At 42.8% G+C, this 24,006-nt stretch overlaps 1 protein-coding gene across 1 annotated transcript in view; it reads left to right on the top strand.

Annotated features, from left to right (window-relative positions):
• The window catches only part of Morc2 (MORC family CW-type zinc finger 2), a 38,121-nt gene extending 14,769 nt beyond the window's left edge, over nucleotides 1–23,352 (top strand). The window contains exons 4-26 of the mRNA XM_005068912.4: nucleotides 1,976–2,044; nucleotides 2,547–2,637; nucleotides 5,642–5,750; nucleotides 8,085–8,244; nucleotides 8,356–8,467; nucleotides 8,939–9,064; nucleotides 9,595–9,674; nucleotides 10,853–10,935; nucleotides 11,134–11,219; nucleotides 12,432–12,572; nucleotides 12,661–12,815; nucleotides 12,955–13,083; nucleotides 13,593–13,698; nucleotides 14,249–14,381; nucleotides 16,301–16,375; nucleotides 16,462–16,842; nucleotides 17,298–17,429; nucleotides 17,793–17,847; nucleotides 18,352–18,493; nucleotides 18,620–18,871; nucleotides 18,969–19,062; nucleotides 20,911–21,099; nucleotides 21,851–23,352. Of these exons, the coding sequence (XP_005068969.1) occupies nucleotides 1,976–2,044; nucleotides 2,547–2,637; nucleotides 5,642–5,750; nucleotides 8,085–8,244; nucleotides 8,356–8,467; nucleotides 8,939–9,064; nucleotides 9,595–9,674; nucleotides 10,853–10,935; nucleotides 11,134–11,219; nucleotides 12,432–12,572; nucleotides 12,661–12,815; nucleotides 12,955–13,083; nucleotides 13,593–13,698; nucleotides 14,249–14,381; nucleotides 16,301–16,375; nucleotides 16,462–16,842; nucleotides 17,298–17,429; nucleotides 17,793–17,847; nucleotides 18,352–18,493; nucleotides 18,620–18,871; nucleotides 18,969–19,062; nucleotides 20,911–21,099; nucleotides 21,851–21,919 (2,969 nt within the window). The 3' untranslated portion in view covers nucleotides 21,920–23,352. The remainder of the gene's footprint in view (nucleotides 1–1,975; nucleotides 2,045–2,546; nucleotides 2,638–5,641; nucleotides 5,751–8,084; nucleotides 8,245–8,355; nucleotides 8,468–8,938; nucleotides 9,065–9,594; nucleotides 9,675–10,852; nucleotides 10,936–11,133; nucleotides 11,220–12,431; nucleotides 12,573–12,660; nucleotides 12,816–12,954; nucleotides 13,084–13,592; nucleotides 13,699–14,248; nucleotides 14,382–16,300; nucleotides 16,376–16,461; nucleotides 16,843–17,297; nucleotides 17,430–17,792; nucleotides 17,848–18,351; nucleotides 18,494–18,619; nucleotides 18,872–18,968; nucleotides 19,063–20,910; nucleotides 21,100–21,850) is intronic.
• Nucleotides 23,353–24,006: the final 654 nt, after the last annotated feature.

Below are 24,006 nucleotides of genomic sequence, written 5' to 3'. Positions count from 1 at the left end.
ATTGGAGGCAAGAAGAAAGCATTAGATCCTCTAGAGCTGAAGTTATGGGCCACCCAATATGGTTTCTGGGAACAGAACTTGCGTCTTCTGCAAGAGCTTTATTCTGAATCTCTGAATCATCTCTCTAGCCCCATTTGAAAAACAAAAATAAAAAATGCAACCAAAAATCCAAGGAGACCTTTGAGATAAATCGTTGAATTAGGGGAACTTGAACCCACAGTTGAAGTGATAACTGTGTTGAAATAGCCTAGCAACCTTACCCTAACACAAAGGCCTAGAAAGTAATTTCCTGGGTATTTTTCAAGGAATTTCAGTGGTACTTTTCAAATGCATTTGGCTCAAAACAATTTTTAGATCCCAAATCTTCATATAATTCTGTGGCATAGCATACAGCAAGTATCTCTGGGCAGGTGCTAGGACACTGCTGCCATCATGCTCTGTACCTCACCCAGTTTGAGTCTCCATGTGTTTCTTATGGATGGAAACAAAACTTTTAATACTTTAAAAACAAGAACAAAAAACCTTGTTCCTGCTTGCCACATTTCACTTGGATTACCTAGATCTTGATAAGTGGTACTTCCTTAGGGAGAAATGTTCTCATGTACTAGGATCTTCCAGGAAGAACCTCACTCTGGAACTTTGAGGAGACATTTGTAATGAAGTGTCAGCCTCTTGAATATTGAGAGATACTTAAAAATCTCTGTGGTTTATGGTCCATCTAAAATAGTATTTTAATCTACATTAGTTTGTCTATTTAGTAGAAGGCAGTTATGACTCACTTAGTTTTACCCTGAGGGAAAACAAAGCATTTAAAACAGATTTGTCAGGATAGATAATTGTACAAAGTGAACTGAAGCTTAGATTCTCCTCTAGGGATTAGGGTTCTTTGGGACTCACTCTAGATTATTTTATACTGACTTTCTTCTTTTTAATAGACAAGTTACTTTTATTCTTGTGCTGAGTAGTGGACCATGAATAGCATGGGGAGGTTGATGTAAGTGGTTATTTATATGGTTTATTTGGGTCCCCTGCTTCAGTTTCTGCCTCACTCTCTTCTGTTTTATATCTATATATCTGTTCTAAGACTAGCTTTGCCATTGTTTACATAGTCTTCATTGAATTAAAAGGCACCTTGAAAATTAGTATAGCCTTTTTCCTCATTTGATAATCTTTTCTATTGTTACTGCCTGCTGTGAGTTGGCATTTGGTCCTGCATAACACAGCTACTAAGATTTCTTCATGTACTTACTGAAATGGCAGCCACAGTCTGTTGTGTCCCCCTCCTGTTGACTAGGAAGCTCTGCCCCAGCTGTGCTATATCTTATTGCGAGAGGACTGTAATTCTGATCAGGCAGGTCTATCCCAGAACTAAGAACCATTGCTGCATCTTGTGCCATTTCGCTTCTTTTTAGGAGGGGATATGACAGTGAATACAGATAGCTCACAATTTCCATTTAGTCTAGAGGTGATCATGTATAAACATAGTAATTAATCTTTTAGGTATCAGCTGCCAACATTGAGTTTATACTACTACATCTGGCATCATTTGAATGATACCTCAGGTTAAATCACAAAGGAAGGTACCCTGTTGAATTTGAACAGCTGATAAGGTGTAGTACAAAATAGACTACTTAAATGATTTGGGATCCGTGGCGTTGGGCAGATGTAATAGTAAATCATAAGGTATGATATATAAGAAAAAAAGATATATAAAAGATATGCATATTCAGTGGTCTTGAATGTTAAGTACTGATCTCTTCTAGTAGATTATCTGAAGACTTGTGAAAAAAGCACTAGAGAAGCTTCACATCTTCAAGGACTCTGAAGTTTAACTCATGCTGGCTTAAAACTATTAGATGAAACTAGACTTGACGTAACCCTTTTGTACCAGGCTTTACTTTGATTCACCTTCTGTACCCAGGTTGCCACCCCGTAAGTAGTAACAGCCCAGTAATGGCAACTGTTTGTTTTACAGAGAGACGAGAAGACCTTCGAGGAGGATTTATGCTTTGCTTTTTGGATGATGGAGCAGGAATGGATCCGAGTAAGTTGTTTATGATTGTTTCTTTTGAGCTTAACAATTTACTATTAAAGTTGCTTTTCTGTGGCCTCACTGTTGTGGCTGGAAGATCCACCTGGGGAATAAGAAGCCTGTTGCAACATCTCAGGCTTAATTACACTGTGTTTGCCAGGTCTTGTCCTAACATAGGAGATGTTTAGACAACACGAATGTCAAGCTGAAATCAGTTTGGTTACCTGTCTCCCAACAATGTATTTATCAGCTTGACCAACATCCTGGAGCCATAACTAATGAGGCTTCTTTCCCTGAGACTGTTTACCATGTTCTAGTAACAACACAGGTCACTGTGGTGGTATTGATGGACTAAGGAAGGATTACCCTCCTGTACCTCATGACTGAATGTCTTTGGAGAGAGGTTTTGCTGGCACGGAGCCATGCTTGTGTTTAACATGACTCATATCTCTTAACTTTGAGAAGGCTGGGGGGGAAATGCTAACTTTTTACTTTCTCTTTTCTACCACTTGAGGTGATGCTGCCAGCGTGATCCAGTTTGGGAAGTCAGCCAAACGAACTCCTGAGTCCACACAAATTGGGCAGTATGGCAATGGATTAAAATCGTACGTATACTGAAAGCCTGTTGTAGGGCTGGGTACAAAATCACATGATATGTTCTTGCTGTTCATCTTTTTGTCCCTCCAGGACTATAACTCTGGAGCAGTAGGAGAGTCAGAAAGATATGATGATCGGGGGTAGTTTACCAACTGTCTAGCTGAGTTTTCCCAGTAGATTGAGTAGTATGAATATCTAAAACATTGTTCTCTAGAACTGTCTTTTTCTTCTTATTGAATGATATTTTTATCTCGTGTTTAAGAATATGGGTGGCTCGTGGTGCACGCCTTTAATCCCAGCACTCGGGAGGCAGAGGCAGGCGGATCTCTGTGAGTTCGAGACCAGCCTGGACTACCAAGCGAGTTCCAGGACAGCCTCCAAAGCCACAGAGAAACCCTGTCTCAAAAAAACCAAAAAAAAAAAAAAAAAAAAAAAGAATATGGGTGGTTCTATTCTGGGCCTGGGGCGTATCTGAGATGGCAAAGGAGTCATTTCACAATGTATCAGTATGCTTGTTCCAGACACTGGGGATCCAGAGTGAATAAAAGAAACACAGTTGCCTGGAGTACCCTATGTGGACCTTCTGTAAGGCCATATAGCAGGAGACCCATCTTATACCTTCAGTCTATTGGGATTAATCCCTTAGGTCTTGGTTACCACTTGTTTAGTGCTTAGAATGTGTTTTGTTTTGAATGAAGAGAAAGGTTTCTATTTCTGAAATGCTCACTTCCAGCTGTGCATACCTTTGGATGGAATAAGATTTAGTGGAATTGGAGTTTGTGCAAATGGAATTATGAGTCATGTTCTAGTTTTGCTGTGGAAACGTGTTTTTTTATTTGAGAAAGGGTGGTGGTTTGATCTGTCAACAGTCTTGATTGGACCTCATGTGCATTGTGCTTCAGGTGAGAAGAGAGTGCTTCCAAAGAAACTTGGAGCCTGGTCCTGGGCTTTGATTTCTTCTCAGGGCAGGAACCAAATAATAATAATAAACATTGCCCATGTGCTAAAAACTTTGTATGGATGATATCATTTAAACTACACTTTAGCCTATGATAGGTAGGTTTTGTTAACATTCTCAAATGAAGAAGTTGGGATATACAGGAGTGAAGTGACTTGCCTAATGGTATAAAGGTATTTATGTGAAGAGTAAATATATGAACCAGGTCTTTCTGATTAAAAAATGGGGGTGAGTGTCCATTGCACTTTGGTCTAAGTTCAGATCTCAATCTAGCCATTTAATCACTAGAGTTGGGGCTTCTTGAAAATTGATCCTATTTGCAAAGTATGATCAAAGCTTTGAGAGTCCCTAGTCTGTGATCACAGTGGGAACCTTCCCTAGAGAATTCTGAAAAGGTAATCTAAGACCTGTAAAAACCAAAGTCTCCAATAGAGCCAATTCCTGTCTAGTCCTATCAGTTCTGCAGACCCAGCTTTACCTCTCTGATGGTTTCCTAACCTAGAAAATGAGGTTCTAACTTCTGATATTCTCAGAAACCAGTAAAATGTGACTCAAAAAGTACTTAGAATCCTGAGCAGAAACGGTATAGGGCTAGAATGTGGTTGTCAACAAGTTTAGGAGGCTTTTATGAAGAGCCTGTTGAACTGGAGCCATCTAGTGTTCAAAGTTCAGAAGTTATATGAGGTAATTTGTGGTGAGCATAGGGTATAGCAAAGAAGTTGGTGTTTTGGAGTTTCTGCTAACCAGACCCTGTAGTCAGGGACAAAAAACAGAAGCCAAAAAAAGATGTATAAAGAAAGTCTTGCCAAATTTGAGTAAGGGCAATGCTGTCCACAAGCCTCAGGAAAAAGATTTAAGAGAAAGGAACCCTGTCTTCAGGAAAATGAGAATTGATAGCCCTCAGGGTATCTGTGTAGTGTCTTGGGAGTTTTCCTGAGTGCTTGGGAAATGGGACATGGCATTCATTTGTGTGCCTGCTATGCCATTCTGGATTGTATATAGAAATTAATGAGGCTTCCTACCATTGTCTTCTCCCAGGGGTATTGTAAGGACTAATGAGATAATAGCTATAAAGCCAAGAAGCTACTCAGAAAAAAGGAGCTAAACAGCCTCACTGTTGAGTGGATAGTTCTTCTACTGCCGTTTCATACTTCTGCCCTGTCCTGTGTTGTCTGGAAAAGCCTGTCTTTGCCTGTTCCATAGGGGATTAACATGGCCAAACAGGAAGGAAGCCATTGATTCCATTTAGACGTTCAGTTTTGTTTTCCATTGATTCTGGGGATTGAGCCCAGGCCCTTGCACATGCTAGGCAAGTGCTCTTCTTCTCTGCTGTATGCCAAGCTCCAAACTGCCTTGTAGAAGACAAGCTCAAGGCTGTATCAGAATTAGCTCAAAGTAGCAAAGCAATTCTGAGACTGAGAATGTCTAGAGTTACTGGACATAGATATAGGCCTCCTTGAACTAAGTTCAGAGATCAAATTTTGAGCTGGGCCTGATTGCTTGATCAAAAATAAGTCGTGTTTTGATAAATGTTGCATTCGTGCTGGTTTTTGAAAGACTTGTGAGACTGTCTTTTGACTCTTCTCTTGACAGTGGACAGGAGGGGATTCTGTGTTAGTGAAAGGACAGGATAGGAACAGGATGTTGCTCAAAAAGAAGATGTGTTCAAGGTGTCTACTACTAGAGTTAAACTCGACGGTGTCATAGAGGACCCCTTGAACCTAGAGCTCAAGCAGGTTCACTTGTTATGGCTGTGACAGTAAGCTGGGAGAGAAACTAACCTGGGGCTTGTGGTCTGAGTAAATATATTCTTGGAGGATGGTGAGAAACCCTTGTATGGAAGGGAAGTTTGCTCAAGGAGGCTATAGGTTATAGACTAAGGAATTAGAGACTATTAGGAGGGGACAAGGGCTGTGGGACTCCCCAGGACTGGGGTGTTGGTGGCCTTGAGGAGAGCCCTCTGGTCATGCTCAGTTGTGCCCAGAATGTGTTCTCCATTTTCAGATGAGCTTTGAGTCCTTGGGAAAATGATCTGTTTCCTGTTTCCCTTTCAGGGGCTCAATGCGCATTGGGAAGGATTTTATCCTCTTCACTAAGAAGGAAGACACCATGACCTGCCTCTTCCTGTCTCGTACCTTTCATGAGGAAGAAGGCATTGATGAAGTAGGTTTTATCCTTGTGGCTTGAGTTGCCACATGCCATTTACTGGATTTATCTATGGTTCTGAACTCCTTGGAGTTGTAAAATTGGAGCACTTTCCTGCTCTTATGGGTTGAGATGGGTGGGATGTATATGTTGGAAGGTGGTAAGGCAGATAATACTTTTATGACAGGGGAAGTGATATCTCAAAGTACTTCAGAGAACAGCTGTTCTGTTTCTGAGAATGAGACTAGAGCATGAGGTGGGGATCTGGGATGAGTAGAAAGAAATTCATAGCTGTTCCATAAGTAGATTATCCAATTGAGAATTTCAATCTATTCTGTGTTGGTTAGCAGTGATTGAATTTGTTGAGATCTGAGCATAGATTTGTGGTAAACTAACTGAAGTTAAAACTGGTACCTTTTCCTACCATTTTTATTTATCCACTCAGTTGTTTTGTTCATCTACTAGATGCTATTTGTTACCCTATTCAGCATATTTGGAGAGAGATACACAGAGGCTATAACTTCTAGAAGATAGGACAGGAGACAGCCTGGGCCGAGATATTCAGAAATGTTGCCTGGTGAAGGAGTCTTGAGTCAGTGAGAACATCCTTCTTAAGCTCCTGAGGTTAGTGCTAGGGAGAGAAGTGGTCTTTGGAGAACAGAGTGTGACCAGGTTGGGCTAATGCTCAGGGCCTTGTTTGAGTGAATGGGATTTTAATCAAGCAGTTCCTAGTATGATTATTAGAGCGGTAAAGGAAAGGATGAAAGAGACCTGTGAGTTCTGTGTGGCAGTTGGAGATAATGGGCCATTATCTGGGGAATGAATGGAAGAGGAGCAATGTGGAGAGAAGACACTGTAAACTATTTTGGGGCATGCAAGTGAAGTCTGTGTCTGGAGTTTGGGGACAGTATCTCTTTTCCTTTTTTTTTTTTTTGCTACATCCCCAGTCCTAGGCTCTGGGATTGTTGGTAGCAGATAAGATCACTTTAAAAAACAGTTGAGCAAGAAAAGGACTTGAGATCCAAGCAGGCCAACATTGAAAAGTATGTGTGAGGAGAAAGTCTAGGAAGAAAACTGGGAAATTTGTGACATAAAAGCTGAAGAAGTGCCAAGTAGGAGCAGTAGTGAAAGTTGATGCCTACAATTTAAAGTGGTGCTGTCCTCACTCACCTGGGTATAGATACACATTCACAGAAAACAACTAGAACTTGATTCCCTTGGTTGAAAAGCTAGATGAAATTTTTTCCTTACTTGGAGGTAGAAGGTCACTGTTTTGGATTGTACTCTAGTGCAGACTCTGCCAAGATTTCAAAATAAGATCATTTTCAGCCTAGGAGGAATGTGTCCAAACCAGCCCTTGTGGCTGAATGATTTCAGCATGAAGCTTAGAAAACCAGCAGTGTTGGCACTCCTAACAAGTTATCACCCAGGCAGCGTTAAGATACTGAATTCCTTTGTCTAATGTGGGGGCGGTTGGCTTGAACCTCTTGCTTCTTTTGGTTTGCTGCACAGAGTGAATCCCTTCAGCCAGCCCCCTCTTGGGCTCTGCAAGGGCTGCTGACTTTGATCAAGGGATGAGGACATGATGAAGCCACTAGGGAAAATTTTTAAAGAAAGGGGATTTTTTTTAATTAGACATAAAATCAAATTCCATATATATTGAGGAATTATTACAATAAAGCACATAGTAGCCATAATTATAAACCAGAGTTCGAAACCCCCATCAACACCTGACCTTTGTAGTCCTCAGTGTACCCCTGGGGGAAGTCACCTTCTGGTAACTTTTAGAGTGATCACTTCCTTTTTGGGGAGTAGGAGTCATTGTTTGTCACTAGTATTAGTTTTTGTATGTGTACACATGAACTGACAATATAGAAATTCACTTGTATATCTTTCAGATAATACTGTGTTTGTGAGATCCATCCATGTTGATGTTTATAGCTGTGCCTTTGTTCATTTTTATTACCATAGTGAATATTTGGGTTATTCCTTTATGTATATGTTGGGAAATATGTGCAGAAGTTCCTTTGGGGGTATTAAACCAGAAGTAGAATTCTGAGTTGTAGGTTATATTTTGTATCTCTAGATTCACTAGATAATTGCAAATTTATTTTCCCTTAATGGTTAAAGTAGAATTTTTACCAAATTAATGAAATGGCCAAAGATATCCCAGATAGGCACAGAGATCTCCAAAGCACAGACTAGCATAGTGATAGGAGTTTGGGGAAGGACCGGAAGCCGCAGACTTGATGCCAGACTACACATCTGAAGAGACAAGAAAGCTGCATGTTTGGGGGAAGATGGCTCTGGAGCACCAATCACAGTGTCTGTCTGTGCTCACCCAAAACAAAGGTGATAGTCCCATTGCCTACCTGGAATGCTCGAACACGGGAACCTGTCACAGACAATGTGGAGAAGTTTGCCATTGAGACAGAACTCGTCTACAAGTACTCTCCCTTCCACACCGAGGAGCAAGTGATGGCCCAGTTCATGAAGATTCCCGGAAATAGTGGTGAGTAGGCTTTGGACATGTAGCCCAGAGAACCCAGGAGCTCTAGAGCCTCTGGTAGCATAGGAGTGAGCCAGGGCGGGCTGGCAGAGAGAAAGGATTTCTGTTCCCCAGGAACACTGGTGATCATCTTTAATCTCAAGCTCATGGACAATGGAGAGCCGGAACTAGACATAATCTCAAATCCAAAAGATATCCAGATGGCAGAGACCTCCCCAGAGGGCACGTGAGTATGGCTGGAAGGGTGGCAGGCCCTGGACTGGTCTTTACTCCCTTAGGAGATGACTTCAGGGAAAAATGAAAGTCCCTTTCCTGGCTTTCTCTTGTGGCAGTATTGATAGAGCTGAGAGCTCCTCCTACCTGCTTAATAGCAGACGGTGGCTCCTCAGCGAAACTAAAGCAAAGATTAATGATTCCCTGTTCAACTCTTTCATTTGACAGAAGAAACTGAGGCCTGGATCTAGTGGTGGTTAAATTTCACTAGGTTCTCTGTAAGGGCCAGATGAGGTGTCTGTGAGGCACCTGTGCTAGGGAAATGACAGGGCGGGAACTAGTACCTATGATGAGGGACCATCCTGGTGTCACGAGAAGCCAGGATATGAAATGAAAGGTGAGGGACTGCAGAGAGGTGGTCAGTCCGTAGCTTTGGGCTTACTGTGGTATGGAGACAGTACTTCTCAGTTCCTGCTATCTCCAGGAAGCCAGAGCGACGCTCCTTCCGAGCCTATGCTGCTGTGCTCTATATTGATCCTCGGATGAGGATCTTTATTCATGGACACAAGGTGCAGACCAAGAGACTCTCCTGCTGCCTGTATAAGCCCAGGTAAGTGCTTAGCTATCATGACTTGGGCTGGGAAATGGGGCCTGGCTGCAGCTCTCTGGAGTGATGTGAGGGTGGCGCAGTGAGAGGGCTCTTAACACTGCTGATTGCACCTGTTCACAGAGAGTCATCTCCCTGGTAAGGACAGAAGTGACGGCAGGCTGCTGGGTTGGCTGGCCAGACCCGTTGAGGGAAGTGCCTTCTGAGATGTGGGGAGTGGCACAGGGAGCTGTCTTGTCTCAAGTTCAGGGCCTATAGACCCTTAACAGGAAAGGAAAAGCCGTGGCTTATTACCAAGGTTTGCTCCTGCTATGAGATTAGTGATGCCTGCTGAACACCAAAGACACATCAGGAGACCAGGGGTAAATTGAGTAAGGAACTGAATCATTTTACTAAAGTAAGCTTGGATTTGTTTCATCAGGAGGAGCCAGGGTAGCACCGCATAGGGGGAAACCAGGTGCTTCCTGAGCTGTTCAAGTTGGTTGTCTGCCCCACTGCTGCTTGTTGCTCAGGTTGCTTTTTCTACTCTTCAGAATGTACAAGTATACATCAAGCCGTTTCAAGACGCGAGCAGAACAGGAAGTGAAGAAAGCAGAGCATGTAGCACGAATTGGTAATGCTACTCCCTGTGTTAGGAGGAGGAATGGAGTTGGGGGCACTGCTTGCATCCAAAGCCTGGACTATTCTACCTGAATCCAGTTCTTCTCTAACTCTCCCTATATCTAATCCCATCTGCCCTGTCTCTCAGACTAGACTCTCCTCCCAGTGCTTACAGGGCTTTATGCAGAGCTGAAGTGGCATAAAGCACACATATAGATTCTTATTTAAGTCAGATACCAAGTCAGATACAGATTCAAGACCAGTTGAAATATTTCATACTGCCGGGCATTGGTGGCGCACGCCTTTAATCCCAGCACTCGGGAGGCAGAGGCAGGCGGATCTCTGTGAGTTCGAGGCCAGCCTGGTCTACAGAGTGAGTTCCAGGACAGCCTCCAAAACAATACAGAGAAACCCTATCTCTAAAAACCAAAAAAAAAAAAAAAAAAAAAAAAAAAGAAAGAAAGAAATATTTCATACTACATACAAGGTTTCTCTCCAGGAATAACTACAATTTTCTCAGCTGTGTGGTGGGGGTAAGTGTCTAAAGCATTCTTCAGGTTCAAGTTCGTGTTGAAAGTTGAGTTTCCATTGGGTAATTTTTTTTTAACTATTGTAATTCATTTGTGAAGCTTAGAAACTATGAAGTATAAGTAATCTCAGCCAGGCGTTGGTAGCGCACGCCTTTAATCCCAGCACTTGGGAGGCAGAGGCAGGTGGATCTCTGTGAGTTTGAGGCCAGCCTGGTCTACAGAACGAGCTCCAGGACAGCCTCCAAAACAATACAGAGAAACCCTGTCTCGAATAACAAAACAAAACAAAAAAACCTCTCTCTGGGGTTATGATTTTATTTGAGATAGACTTACTTTATATCTCATGTTGGCCTCAAACTCAATGATCCTTCTGCCTTAGCCTGCAGAGTGCTGGAATTATAACCATGTGCCATATTGTCTGTGACCGTTTTGAATGTCAACTGGGTTTTTTGTTTTTTTGTTTTTTGTTTTTTGTTTTTTTTTTTGTTACTGTTTTTTCTGAAACAGTTGTGTAGTTCAGGCCCAGAGGCTGCCCCTTGTGGCCATTGCTTCTCTAGGTGGCTTTTTCCTTGTTAGCATACACTTCATGTGCAGCAGGGACGGCTCTGTGGATCAAGGAAGGATGACAGAGTTCTGAACTTTTGATTTCTTCTGAGTTTAGCTGAAGAGAAGGCCCGGGAGGCAGAGAGCAAAGCTCGGACATTAGAAGTTCGCATGGGTGGAGACCTGACACGGGACTCTAGGGTAAGTCCTAACATATATGGCATTGGGATCTAGTATCCTGACCTTAGTAAAATGAAAAACAGTAAGGTCACTTTTCTGTATAAAGAAATAACCTTCAGGTATGTTTTAGCATCTAGGTGTTATCAGTGTGGAAATCTATTACTTATGTAGGTAGCATAAAGCACCTCTTCCCCTCTCCTGATGGGCATGTATTTGCAGGTGATGTTGCGGCAGGTCCAGAATACAGCCATCACCCTGCGTAGAGAAGCTGATGTCAAGAAGAGGATCAAGGATGCCAAGCAGCGGTGAGTACTTGTACAACCCTTTGGTCTTTTAAAATCATGTAGCATTTGTACCAACAGGTTGCCATTTGGTGCCAAGTTTATTTTGAGAAAACCATCACTGCTGTGATTGAAAATGCTTAGAAGGCAGGCAGAGCCAACACTTCATTCACACTGCTGTCCTTTTCTTACTCTGTTCTGTTAACGTTGTATAAAATGCCCCATTGTGCAAAACTTGAAATATATAAACATTTAAATAAAAAATGTAAAACTCCCTTATTCTTCTGAAAATTATGTGTTCTTATTATATGTTCATAATTCATTCTGTCCACTGGTTATAAATGTAGAATAATACAATTGAGTTTTGTGCCTTTTCATTTAGAATATATTGTTTTGGGTCTAAATCATCAAGTCCCTAACTCTGTAGAGCTTCTCAGGCTCTAGGGCATAGGTTCCTAGCTAGACTCCAGGTTGCTTCCTTGCCACAGGAGGAAGTTTCAGATCACTTCACTCTAACTTGTCCCAAGATTTCCTTGACATGTCATTTGAGTGTCTTCTCTCACGTATTCTTGTTAATTTTTTGTCCTTAAAACTATTACCTGTAGGCCAGGTGTTGGTGGCTCATACCTTCAATCCCAGCACTCAGGAGGCAGAGGCAGGCGGATCTCTGTGAGTTAGAGGCCAGCCTGATCTACAGAGCGAGTTCCAGGACAACCTCCAAACCAATACAGAGAAACCTTATCTTATAAAACAAACAAACAAAAAAATAACTATTATATAAACCAGGCATAGTGGTGAACACCTTTAATCCCAGTACTTGGGAGGTAGAGACATGTGGCTCTCTGCTGGTCTACAGAGGGAGTTCTGAGACTCTTGTCTTGGAAAAACAACAAAACAAAACAAACTAAACTATTGCTGTTACATAATTGAGATTTTTAAGGAAGGTATGATTATAATGTTATATTTATTCTGTCTAACTCTGCAGAGATTTGCAGCAGTTTCACAGTAATACATTCATATTTAAATCCATCCCTCTTTTGCTATATTAAAAAAAAACCAGAATTCTGTGTTTATATGGAGGGTCACTGAACAGTATAGATACTTATCAAGTCTAACATCACATATTGAATGGGAATGGAAAATTTTAATATGTCTCAGAAAGCTTAACACTATCACCATGTTGTTTTTGTGCTAATAAGTTAATAGGCATAATCTTTTTTTTCTTCTCTTTACTAGAGCACTCAAAGAACCCAAGGAACTGAATTTTGTTTTTGGAGTCAATATTGAACATCGGGACCTAGATGGCATGTTTATCTACAATTGTAGCCGTCTGATCAAGATGTATGAGAAAGTGGGCCCACAGCTGGAAGGGGGCATGTGAGTACTGCTCTAGGAGAGAGTTTTCCAGCCCAGGGTGAATGACAGAAGAGTTTTGGTTACAGCTATGACCTCTTTGTCCTTGCAGGGCATGTGGTGGGGTTGTTGGGGTTGTTGATGTACCCTACTTGGTTCTGGAGCCTACACATAACAAGCAGGACTTCGCTGATGCTAAGGAGTACCGGCATCTACTTCGAGCAATGGGGGAACACTTGGCACAGTACTGGAAGGACATCGCCATTGGTAATGGGGCCAGCCACCAGGCCTCAGCCTCTCTTTTATCTTGAGCCTTAGGATGCTTTTATGACTTGAGAAGAGTGAGTTTAGTTAGGAAAATGGTGAAGCTTGCTTCTAATGTAATATGTTGGCATTTGCCTTCTAGCCCAGCGTGGAATCATTAAGTTTTGGGATGAATTTGGTTATCTTTCTGCCAACTGGAACCAACCCCCATCCAGTGAGCTTCGTTTCAAACGCCGGAGGGCAATGGAAATCCCAACCACTATCCAGTGTGGTGAGTTGAGTGGTGGGAATTCTTCTCTAGACTGCTATAGTGATACTCTTCTCTTCAGCCTCATGCCGGCCTTCTGATTTGACTTAATATTCATAAACTTGGGTTCTGCCAGGAATAAGATCTGCTGGCAGTGGCTCTGTGAGCACAGTCTTGAGGCTGTGCTAGTTCCTCCAGTTTCTCTTAATGAGGTAGACAGTCAGCCTACCTTGGAGACAATTCACACCCCAGCTGGGCCAGGCTCAGTAGGTTTGGTACCATGTCATATCTAGTATGTATAAATGACTGAGCATAGAGGAAGGAAGGGCTGATGGCATTAAGATTCCATGATATTTTTAATCCTTGTTGCAGTCTGTCCATAAAAAGTGAATGAATCAGTTTTGTAATAATAGATTAAGAGTGTTAAAAGTCCAGGACATATTTGCTGAGGGCCTAGCTATGAGGAGCCTGGATTCCAGTAATTGTTGATAGGTGTGGCTAACCTGTAGGGAGGGGTATTTTTTCTCTTGCAGATTTGTGTCTAAAATGGAGGACCCTCCCCTTCCAGCTGAGCTCAGTAGAAAAAGACTATCCTGATACTTGGGTTTGCTCCATGAACCCCGACCCTGAGCAGGACCGGTGAGCCTTTCTTTAACAAGGACTGTGATTACTCTTCCCTCCATGCTGTGGTAGACATCAGGACTAGAAGCAGTTTGGCTTATACTTCCAAGTACCCTCCATCATTTAGAGAAGTCAGGCAGGCTAGCTCAGTAACTCAGGCTCAGGGTTAGCCAGCTTTTGTATACAGCCCAAGACTGCCTTGGGATATTACCATCCATAATGGACTTGGCTCCCCTATGTCGCTTAGCAAGGCAGCCCCTGACAAGCATGGCATGCCCACAGGCCAGTCTGATCTAGGTCATTCAGGCTTTCTTCTCAGATGACTCTAGGCGGTGTCTAGTTGACAGTTGAAGCTAACAAAACATTCACTAGTCCCACCACTGTTGCCTTCACTCTTAGGGTAGTTCTTGAGGTCAGTGTTTTCATAGCTTACATCTTTGGTTGCTGCCCAAGAAGGAAGAAGAGATGCTGTCCATTTTTATACATTGGAAGCTCTGTGGTGGTTGCAAGACAGCAAGTCTCTGTCCTATTGGAACATTGTTTTGCCACCAGTTTCTTCTCTTTATAGCTGTGAAGCTTCTGAACAGAAGCAGAAGGTTCCCTTGGGGACGTTAAAAAAGGACCTAAAGACACAGGAAGAAAAGCAGAAGCAGCTGACAGAGAAAATTCGCCAGCAACAGGAAAAGCTAGAAGCTCTTCAGGTATATGGTCATGGGCAAGTAGGTGTGTGTGTCAGCAGTCTGTCCAGGATAGAAGCCTTCAGTGACTTTCTTGTCCCTTCCACTCAGCATATGTTCCCACCAAGGTTTTCCAAACACTTCTCCAGTGCACCTTACTGATTATTTAGCTAACAAACTATTTTGTTTATATATCCAAATTGGTCTGATGTATTTAGAATGTATAAGCATTCCAGGAAATAAATATCCTATCATAGAAGAAAACACTATTAACTCAATAGTTTTGTAACTTTTTTTCCTTCCTCCTCCCATCAGGAATTAAACTAGGGATTTGTATGTATTAGACAAGTTATACCACTGAGCTATATAACTAGCCCTTTCCTTGTTTGTTTGTTTGTTTATTTGGTTTTTCGGGGCAGGGTTTCTCTGGGAGGCCTAGCTATCCTGGAACTCACTCTATAGAGTGCCTTTGACTTCCTGCCTATTTTATTTTATTTTACTTTTATTTTTATTTTACCTATTTTTATATTATATTTAAGTCTCACTGAATTCAACTCAAGTTCAGGCTGGTCTTAGACTTAAGATTCTTTGGAGTAGCTCTTTCCAATTTTACATGAATGCCAACACTTAAAAATCTCTAAGGCAGGGCGGTGGTGGCGCATGCCTTTAATCCCAGCACTCGGGAGGCAGAAGCAGACTGATCTCTGTGAGTTCAAGACCAGACTGGTCTATAACACCTAGTTCCAGGACAGCCTCCAAAGCCACAGAGGAACTCTATCTCGAAAAACCAAAAAAGAAAAAAAAAAAACTATAATTTTTAGTAGTCACAGAGAACCATCCCATGTATATTTAATATATGCATATATTATTTTAGTGCATAATAAATTTCTTGATAATTTTTAAGAAGAGTCTGAAAAATGTTAAAGCTTTAAAAGAATTCTCAAATTACCTTGCAAAAGATATATTGTTTTGCATTTTTTTATTTATCACTTCTCTCATATATCCCAATTGGAGTTGTTCCTCCCTCTTCTCCTCCCAGTCATGTTTCCCCCACCCCCCCCATTTTGTACTTTTTACCAGTGTGCAGAGTATTATCTTTATATTACAAATTTGATAAGCAAAAATTAATTTTATTTTTTATTCTTAAGGTTGACCAAATTTTCATGTGTACTTAATGTTAAGTATTTCATGGTTTCATTTTTTTTGGGGAGGTTCGAGACAGGGTTTCTCTGTGGCTTTGGAGACTGTCCTGGAACTAGCTCTTATAGACTAGGCTGGTCTCAAACTCACATAGATCTGAATGCCTCTGCCTCCTGAGTGCTAGGATTAAAGGCATTCACCACCAATGCCCAGCTGATTTCATTTTTTTTAATGATTTATTTTTATTATTTTAAAATCGTGTCTGTCTCTATGTGCATGAGTTCATGCATGGAATGTGTACAGGTGCCTGTGGATTCCAGAAGGGGGCATCAATACTAGTTGAGGGTGATGGGATCTGAACTCTGGTGCCCTACAAGACCATCCTGCCCCTTTAACCAATAAACCTTCTCTACAGCCCCCAATGTCATATTTGTTACAAAAGTGTTTCCTTTCTCTGTGTCCTATACTTACTAACTGGAAATGTCTTCAGCATATTGAAGCCTACCTCATGTCACCAATCCCTCAACAGTCCTTTCATACCTTTTTTGGTTTCTTTTTTAGAAATTTTAAAGATTTCCCCATTCTTTCAGTTGCTAAATCAGTTACAAAGGACATGCATATTTATGAATGTGTACAAATGTATACACAATAATATATATGTATGTACTTACATACACACATATATTGCCCTTCTAGTGATAAAAGAAAGCTTTCAGAAATAGAACTGGTCACTGTCCCAGGCAAACAATGAGGGTCCAGAAAGAAAGATTACAAACAATTTCATCATTACATTTGTTTTGCAGAAAACCACACCCATCCGCTCACAAGCTGACCTGAAGAAATTGCCCTTAGAAGTGACTACCAGACCTTCCACTGAAGTAAAGCCCAGGGACATAAGGGAGGTGGGGCTCATCTGGTGTCTTAAGCAAGGATCAATGTTCCCACTGTCTGTGGGTTTTTTTAGGAACCTGTGAGGAGACCTCAGCGTCCTCGGTCACCTCCTTTACCTGCAGTGATCAAGAATGCTCCTAGCAGACCGCCTTCTATTCATGCTCCCAGACCAACCAACCAACTCCGAAAGGCTTCAGTTGTCAGCAGCCCCCCAAAGCTGCCTGCTCCAGCAGCCCGAGGAGAAACTAGTACTTCCAGGCTGCTCCAGCTAGCTGAGGCACCCCGAAAGCCTGCAAACCCTCCCATCAAGACTTCACCCCGACCTACTCCTCCTATACAGCCTTCATCACCCTCTCTACTCCCCAACTCCAAGAACCTTCGGGAGGTCCCTGCTCAAAAAGCCATCAAGTCTCCAGTGGTCAAGAAACCAGAGCCACCTGCTAAACATTCTGTGGTGAGATGCTTTGCCTCCTTCATGTTCTAGGATCACTAAATAAAGCTTTTCTGATGCCTTCAAAGAGGAGGAACCTACACAATGAGACTTGCTCAGAACTTACACAGTTTTTTACCCAGCAGTCCCAACCTTGGTCTGTTGTAAACTTGAGTCAGCTCCTCTGGTCTTATGGTATGGGTATAGTTTGTTAATGTGGTGACAGGGCTTTGGTAGATTATGGTGGTGGTCACTGTGTGTCAAGAAGGTCTCAACAGGTTAAACTGAGAAGCTTCTCTTGCAAGAGTTATTGTCAAAAGTCCATATAGTATGAGGACCAGGAGGTTGCTTATGTGTGTACTGAGTAATTCCAAGTAGGAATTGACATAAACTTCCAATAGTTCTATTGACTACACAAAATCTTCCTGCATTTTGGAGGCTGAACAGGGACCCTTTATGCTTCTACCCTTCTGCTCTAGGCAACTTCAGGTCGGAAGCGGAGTCTTGTAGTCTCTGATGAGGAAGAGGCTGAAGAAGAAGCTGAGAAGAGGAAAGAGAGATGCAAGCGGGGCAAGTTTTCTGTGAAGGAGGAAAAGAAGGAAGCAAGTGAGGTGAGTGGTCACATGAGGTTCTCAGGGATTGCCTCCCTGGACGTGTACCAGTCCCCATAGTGTTCATGACTCTCAAGGACTCTTGTTATCCAGATAATTAGAAACATGGGGCCAGGTAGGATCTTGAGACTTGTTCTAATTACAGGTCAGTATATACTGGTGTATACCTTACTGGTATACAACTAGGGGCCTAGAATCACTTGCGATGTGTCCCTTTCCTGCTGTTCTGTACATAAAGGTGGCAGATACCAGGGACAGCATAAGAAGATATGTTATAGCTGATGATCATGGGTGCGCAGTAACACAAAAGACTACTTTTTAGAGGCCATTGAAGAAACTTCTAATAGACTGTTCTCCTTGCAGCTCTCAGACAGTGCTGGGGAAGATGACCCAGCTGAACTCAAGAAGGCTCAAAAAGGCAAGTTTGGGGAGGTCCCTGTTGGCCAGTGGTGGAAATGGAAATAGAGCCTTCACTGTCAGCAGCTTCCCGGGCTTGGTCTCTGTCTGTAGTTGGCTCATCTATCCCTTCATGATGTTTTGCTTCATTTATGATGCTTGAGATTTTTGAGTAGACCTTCATTAGATAGTTCAGTTTGGCCTTGAATTTTTAATCCTCTGACTCAGTCTACCAGTGCTGGGTTTAAAGGCATGTGCCATCATGCTTGGCTTGAGATTCACGGGTTGGGGGATCTGGGGGGTTTGTTTTGTTTGCTTGTTTTGACACTAATCCTTTGGTGCTTGCTCTTGGTAAGTTGTTCATCCTTTGTCTTGGCTCTATGGCAGATGAAGAATCCCCATTGCTAAACTTCAGGGTGCATACCTAGGGAACTTCCACCTGGGACTACCTTTTACAGATACAGCGCTGGCTGAGTTGGGAACATTGGTGTAGTTCTCTGATTCTCACTTGTGTTTGAATTCTCAGATAAAGGACTGCATGTAGAGGTACGTGTGAACCGGGAGTGGTACACAGGCCGTGTCACAGCTGTAGAGATGGGCAAGAATGTGGTTCGATGGAAAGTGAAGTTTGACTACGTGCCCACAGACACAACACCAAGAGACCGCTGGTAATGCCCTCTTCTGGGAGATCAGAATAGCAGAAGTCAACTAGGGTTAAGGGAGAGATACCTTTATGTCCTTCTTAGTGTCCTTTTAGCTTAGGATAGACATGATAAGCCCTGTGTCCCCCCTAGGGTGGAGAAAGGCAGTGAAGATGTACGACTGATGAAGCCACCTTCTCCAGAGCATCAGAGTCCTGACACGCAGCAAGAAGGTGGAGAGGAGGAGGAAGAGGAAGAGGAGGAGGAAGAGGAGGAGGCTGTGGTGGCCCAGCAGGCTGTGGCCTTGCCAGAGCCCTCTACCTCTGATGGTCTCCCCATTGAGCCTGACACCACTGCCCCAAGTACCAGCCATGAGACTATTGATCTCCTAGTCCAGATTCTTCGGTTTGTGTTTCTTTAGCCTTTTTCTTAGGTCTGACAGTAGTTCTTCACTTTTTCCATGCTATTCTGAGTTCCTATCCCTCTCTTTTTTCCTACTTAGGAACTGCTTGCGATATTTCTTGCCTCCAAGTTTCCCCATCTCCAAGAAAGAACTGAGTGCTATGAATTCAGAAGAACTAATATCTTTTCCTCTGGTGAGTCTGGCCTGACTTGGTTTGTACACCCAGTTGCTCATTCATGCTTATTATTACCATCTCAACATCTCTTCTTATCAAGAGACGATTTGAGTAAATAGGACTGATGTGCAGAGAAGAAAGCCAGCTTCACCCCTTGAGGCTCCTTTACAGATTTAGGACAAGTACATCTATTTTCTTTTTCTTAAACCTGTCCTTGACAACATTAATGAGATTAAACTCAGTATACCTAGAACTTGAGACGTAGAGAGAGGAAGAGGGAAGATGGTGTTGTCTTGAGATGATAATGAGGACTTGTATAGCCCAGTGGATTCCACTGGCTTTCTGCTTCTGCCATCTTAAGATTTGCTAGAGGTGGAGTTGCTGCTACTAGGTAGCTGGCTATAAGTCTGAGAGAAATGAACATTGTGGCAGTGGCCAGAGAGTATTGACACTTGGTAGAGAGGGAAAACACCAAAAAACCCTAACCATAGAACCAAAAAACAATTAGGGTTTCAATAAGTGCCTGTTTTTGTAAGTGCAGGGGACTGTCTGAAGGGGAGAGAATAGACTTTTGTGAGCAGCAACAGGCTGAAAGGGCTAGGGATATGGTACATCTTTGGGTGCCAGTCTTAGCCTCGTTTTTATGTAGGAAATGGTTGGAGCTGAAGGAATTGTTGACCTGAACCATGCCCAGAGCCAGTTAGCAAATAATAATGGGTTTGTAGGTTATATAGTGTCTGATAACTACTCAGCTCTTCAATTATAGCTTGAAAGTATCCAGAGACAGTCCATCAAGAAATAAAGCTTTATTTACAGAAACGTAGAAGTTGATTTATGTCTGTTGCCCTGCCCTTTAAGGGGGCATCTTCAATAGCATGAGTCCTGTCACGTTCTTTCTTATCTTACAGTAAACCCAGCCCAGATTTTGGCTTTTGCCCTTGTTTAGACTGGGCTCTCCAGAGATCCTAGGAGAACAAACATCTTTGACTTGTTACTTTTGGCATCAACTTGTGAAATTGAAAGCAAAAGCCAGGGTACAGAAGGACCTCAGCAGTAGGCACTTCCACTCAGCCCAGAACAGAATCAAGTGTGACTGTCTGAGTCTAAAAATAACACCTAGTTTGTTTTTGTAAAAGTAGTTACCGGTAGTAGTACACAACTTTGATCTTCTGGTTGGAGTTTCTAAAACCAAACTTTCAGTTTTGTTCATTTTTTTCTTTAGTGTGTAAATGGTGTTCTCTAGTACTTTGACAATTAAAGGATATTTGCATTTGGCTTACAATTTATTTTGTGTAGTCAAGATATTTTTTAAGTAGAATGTGAAGTTTCTCTTGCCATCCTAGTGTGAGATCATAGTGTGGATTGTAAAGCAAAACAGCAGTCAGAAGCCCCTCCATGCAGCAACTCATGCAAAATTCATGGAAACAAGTAAGTGCTAGAGTAGACTGCAGTGGACAGCCAGGACCTGTGGTGGTTTTGCCCATGAAGATAACTTCCTCTTTCTCAGTGGCTGTTTCTGGGGTACGACTTAAATTGTTTTTAACTACCTTTAACTACTTCATAATAAAAGCCTCTGTTGCTGTACAACTATTTACTGTATAAATCTGGAGATAATTTCTGATGGTAGGTGCTTGGTAGATCTTTGGTCCTAACACTGTGTTGGATATAGAAGTCCTATTCTGGAGTTAGAAAGGTATGATTGAGCTAGGAAAATGACCCTGCCTTCCAGGTTATTTACTAAGCACTTGGCTGAGTGCATTGTGTCCTCATCCTTGCGGTATCCCAAAAGGGACTGTTTCCCCTTGTACTGAAATAAAACCAAGGGTACTTGTGAACTCTTGGCCCCTATCATGTTTCCTTCCACAGAAAGAGTACTTCAAGCAGTATGAAGTGGGCCTCCAGAACCTGTGCCATTCCTACCAAAGTCGTGCTGACTCACGGGCAAAAGCCTCAGAAGAGAGCTTGCGCACTTCTGAGAAAAAGCTTCGTGAGACAGAGGAGAAGTTACAGAAATTGAGGACCAACATTGTAGCACTCCTGCAGAAAGTACAGGAGGTGAGCCAGCAGCCCTCTCTTAGAAGCTAGACCAACTGGTCTCAGGGAGGAGGGGCTGGACTTCTTACAGGACTCTATCCAATCACAGGAGTCTGTGTTTCCAACCCTGACTGCTCAGGGTCCTGATGGGAGGGCTGAAGGGCTAGAACTGCTTGGGCTTCGTCCCAGCCAGACCCCACAGACCATACGGTTTGCTTTGAAAACCCTTTAAACCATAAGCAAGATGCTTCCTTATCTAATTGGTGTCTCAGGTGGAATCGAGTAGTGGAGAAGTGGGATATTGCCCTTTGGGGGTCTGGTAGAGACTGGGAGCCTGATCTCTGGAGACAGGCTGGTGGAGAAGCTAGAACTACAAATGGGGTGGTACTATGAAGTAAGTAATGAGAGACTGGGGGAAGCCACTTGACTTGGGGGCTCAGAGTGGACTCTGACAAGATACTTGCACTGAAGCTGATAAGAACCTCTAAGTATATGGTTTGAACCCACGGGCCGAAAATTACTGGAGGGGAGTAGCATAGTCAAATTTTCAATATAAGATACTAGTTAGTTGGAGGGATGCAGGTTAGAACCAGAGAATCCCATTCTTTCCTGGACCTGCACACTGAGTAATGACAGAGGATAACAGATTTAGAAGCAGGGCAGGAACAAGAAGCAGACAGTGTGGCAAGAGATAGCAGGATGGAATTCCTGCCCAGTCCCACCCCCAATCTGTTTTCTTGCCCCAGCTGACCCCCACCCCACTCTGTTCTAGGACATAGACATCAACACAGATGACGAGCTGGATGCCTACATTGAGGACCTCATCACCAAAGGGGACTGAGGAACTCGGAGGCAGATAACTCCTCTGAACACCTGCTCCTCAGCACAGCAGCTTCTGGGGAGGGCATTTCATTAGTGAGTTGGTGGGCTTAATCTTGGTTTGACTCATGTGAGACATTTGTGCTTTGGGAAGAAGATTCCTTGAATCTTCCTCCCTAAGTTTACATAAATATTTATTTTTTAAAAGAGAAGATGTTAATGCCTGCTGTGAGACCATTCTTCTTTTGTGTGACTCTCGAGGAAAGGGCACAGAGTCTGAGCCATTGAGCTCCTGGCACCTCAAGATAGGATGCAGCAAGTGCCATCCTGAGCTGGAGAGGCTCCAGGGGCAGGGTGATTTTTCTCCTAAAGGATCAAAAATGGGACATGAAAAAATATATGACCCCAGGGACTCAGATCTATAAGACCCATAAGGGGTCATCAAAGCAGGCCCAGACCAGAAGGACTCTCCTTACAACAGACCTTGTGTCCAGTAAGGGCTGTGAATGTCTGTAGGCTCCTGAGCAGCTGTCAGAGTCACCCTAACTGTGGCTGTATCCAGACAGCTTGGAGATGATTCTTGATGCTCACATTTCCCAACACACCACCTACTTTGTTGCTAAAGGAGCCATTGCCTGAATCAACCACACTGTCCAAGCTCAAGCGTAGACAGCTCTGACTGCTCAGATTGCTGGACTGGATAGCACTCTGAATGTTGACCTAAGAGTCTCAGGGTATGCAGGTGTAAAAGAGCTCTCTGGAAGAGGGGGCTTCCTCAGTGGTGCTAGTTCCTGAAGAGCCTTTGCTGCTGCTTTTCTACTGTGTCCTCTGTGGGTTCCAGAGAGCCCAGCACCTCCCATACTCTGAACAGTGAGGAGAAGGGACCATGTGCTTCAGGCAACTACTCAGAGCCGGAAGGGCAAGAGCTTCATTTGATGGCCATTGGGAGAATTCTGGTTCCAGTCCTGCCAACTCTTCACTACTGTTGAAGACCACTGAAGATAGAGCTGTGACTTTGTACTCTTGATCCAAACCACATTGGGATTTGTTTCCTCCATCTACCCAAGTCCCATGGTGTTTGCAGAAGATGGGGAAGTGGTGGTGAGGGAATTGTGCACATGTGTCTAGAAGCGCCTGCTTGGGCTCTAGGCTACCCCAGACTGTCTGAGAAGGCAATCTCTGATGCAGGGTTGTTGTGAGGGAGTATCATTCACAAGTAGTCCTCTTCTCTGCAGCGTTCTCCAATAGATGGGTTTCCTGAGTTGGTGCACATAAACCCCGATCCAACTTTCTGTTGACCCTATCCAGGCAGTGTGTGGTCCATTTTTGTCTGTAAACCTACTGTTTAAAAGAAAATCGGTCCTGCATTTTTATTGGCAGGTAATGCTTTTTTTTTTTAACCTACACATGTAATCAAAATGTGTTACCATAAATTTCTACTGGTGAAACTCCTGACTCCTGAGTTCAATACATTTCTTTTGTGAAATATAAGACCTTTCTCTTCATTCTGTTGCATCTCCACTCTCTTTTTAGTTTCACTTTCTTAATACTCACAGACACACAACTTCATTTCTTAGATGTTTTAGCTTTAACTTTCTGGGTGTACTGAATCCAACCTCAGCTTTTCTGAATGCTTCCTGTTCCTCAAGCAGAGGTCCTACTGTTCTGATGGCAAGATAAAATATAGGGTCTTTCCTGGGAACATCATGAAATAGCTGACCTTGGAACTGATAAGGCATCCACTGGCTCTAAAGGAGAGGGGTGGGTTTCAGATATTAAGTGACAAGTGCACATGGTAAGAATCCAAATGCTAGAAAAGGCAGAACATAAAAAGCAAGGTTTTCTTCTACCTGATCTCCAAGCTCTCCCTGGAGATCAGTGTAGTCATCCTGGACACACAGTAACACACCTGCCCTCTGATTTCCTTAGGTTCTGTTTGTTTTTTGCCAAGTACATCATACATTGTTTCAGAATGAATCTAGTATGAGTTTACTTTGTTCTGAACCATTACAGAACATTTCATTATCCTGAATGTGTTATCATATAACAATCTGTAAACCACCACCACCACCCCCTACCCCACAGCCCTGTTTTTTGAGACAGGGTTTC

Source organism: Mesocricetus auratus, unplaced genomic scaffold, assembly GCF_017639785.1.
Source record: "Mesocricetus auratus isolate SY011 unplaced genomic scaffold, BCM_Maur_2.0 Super-Scaffold_100006, whole genome shotgun sequence".
In the NCBI taxonomy this organism is placed as follows: Eukaryota; Metazoa; Chordata; class Mammalia; order Rodentia; family Cricetidae; genus Mesocricetus; species Mesocricetus auratus.
Note: the sequence above shows the minus strand (reverse complement) of the source record. Positions and strands in the feature narration are given on the sequence as shown.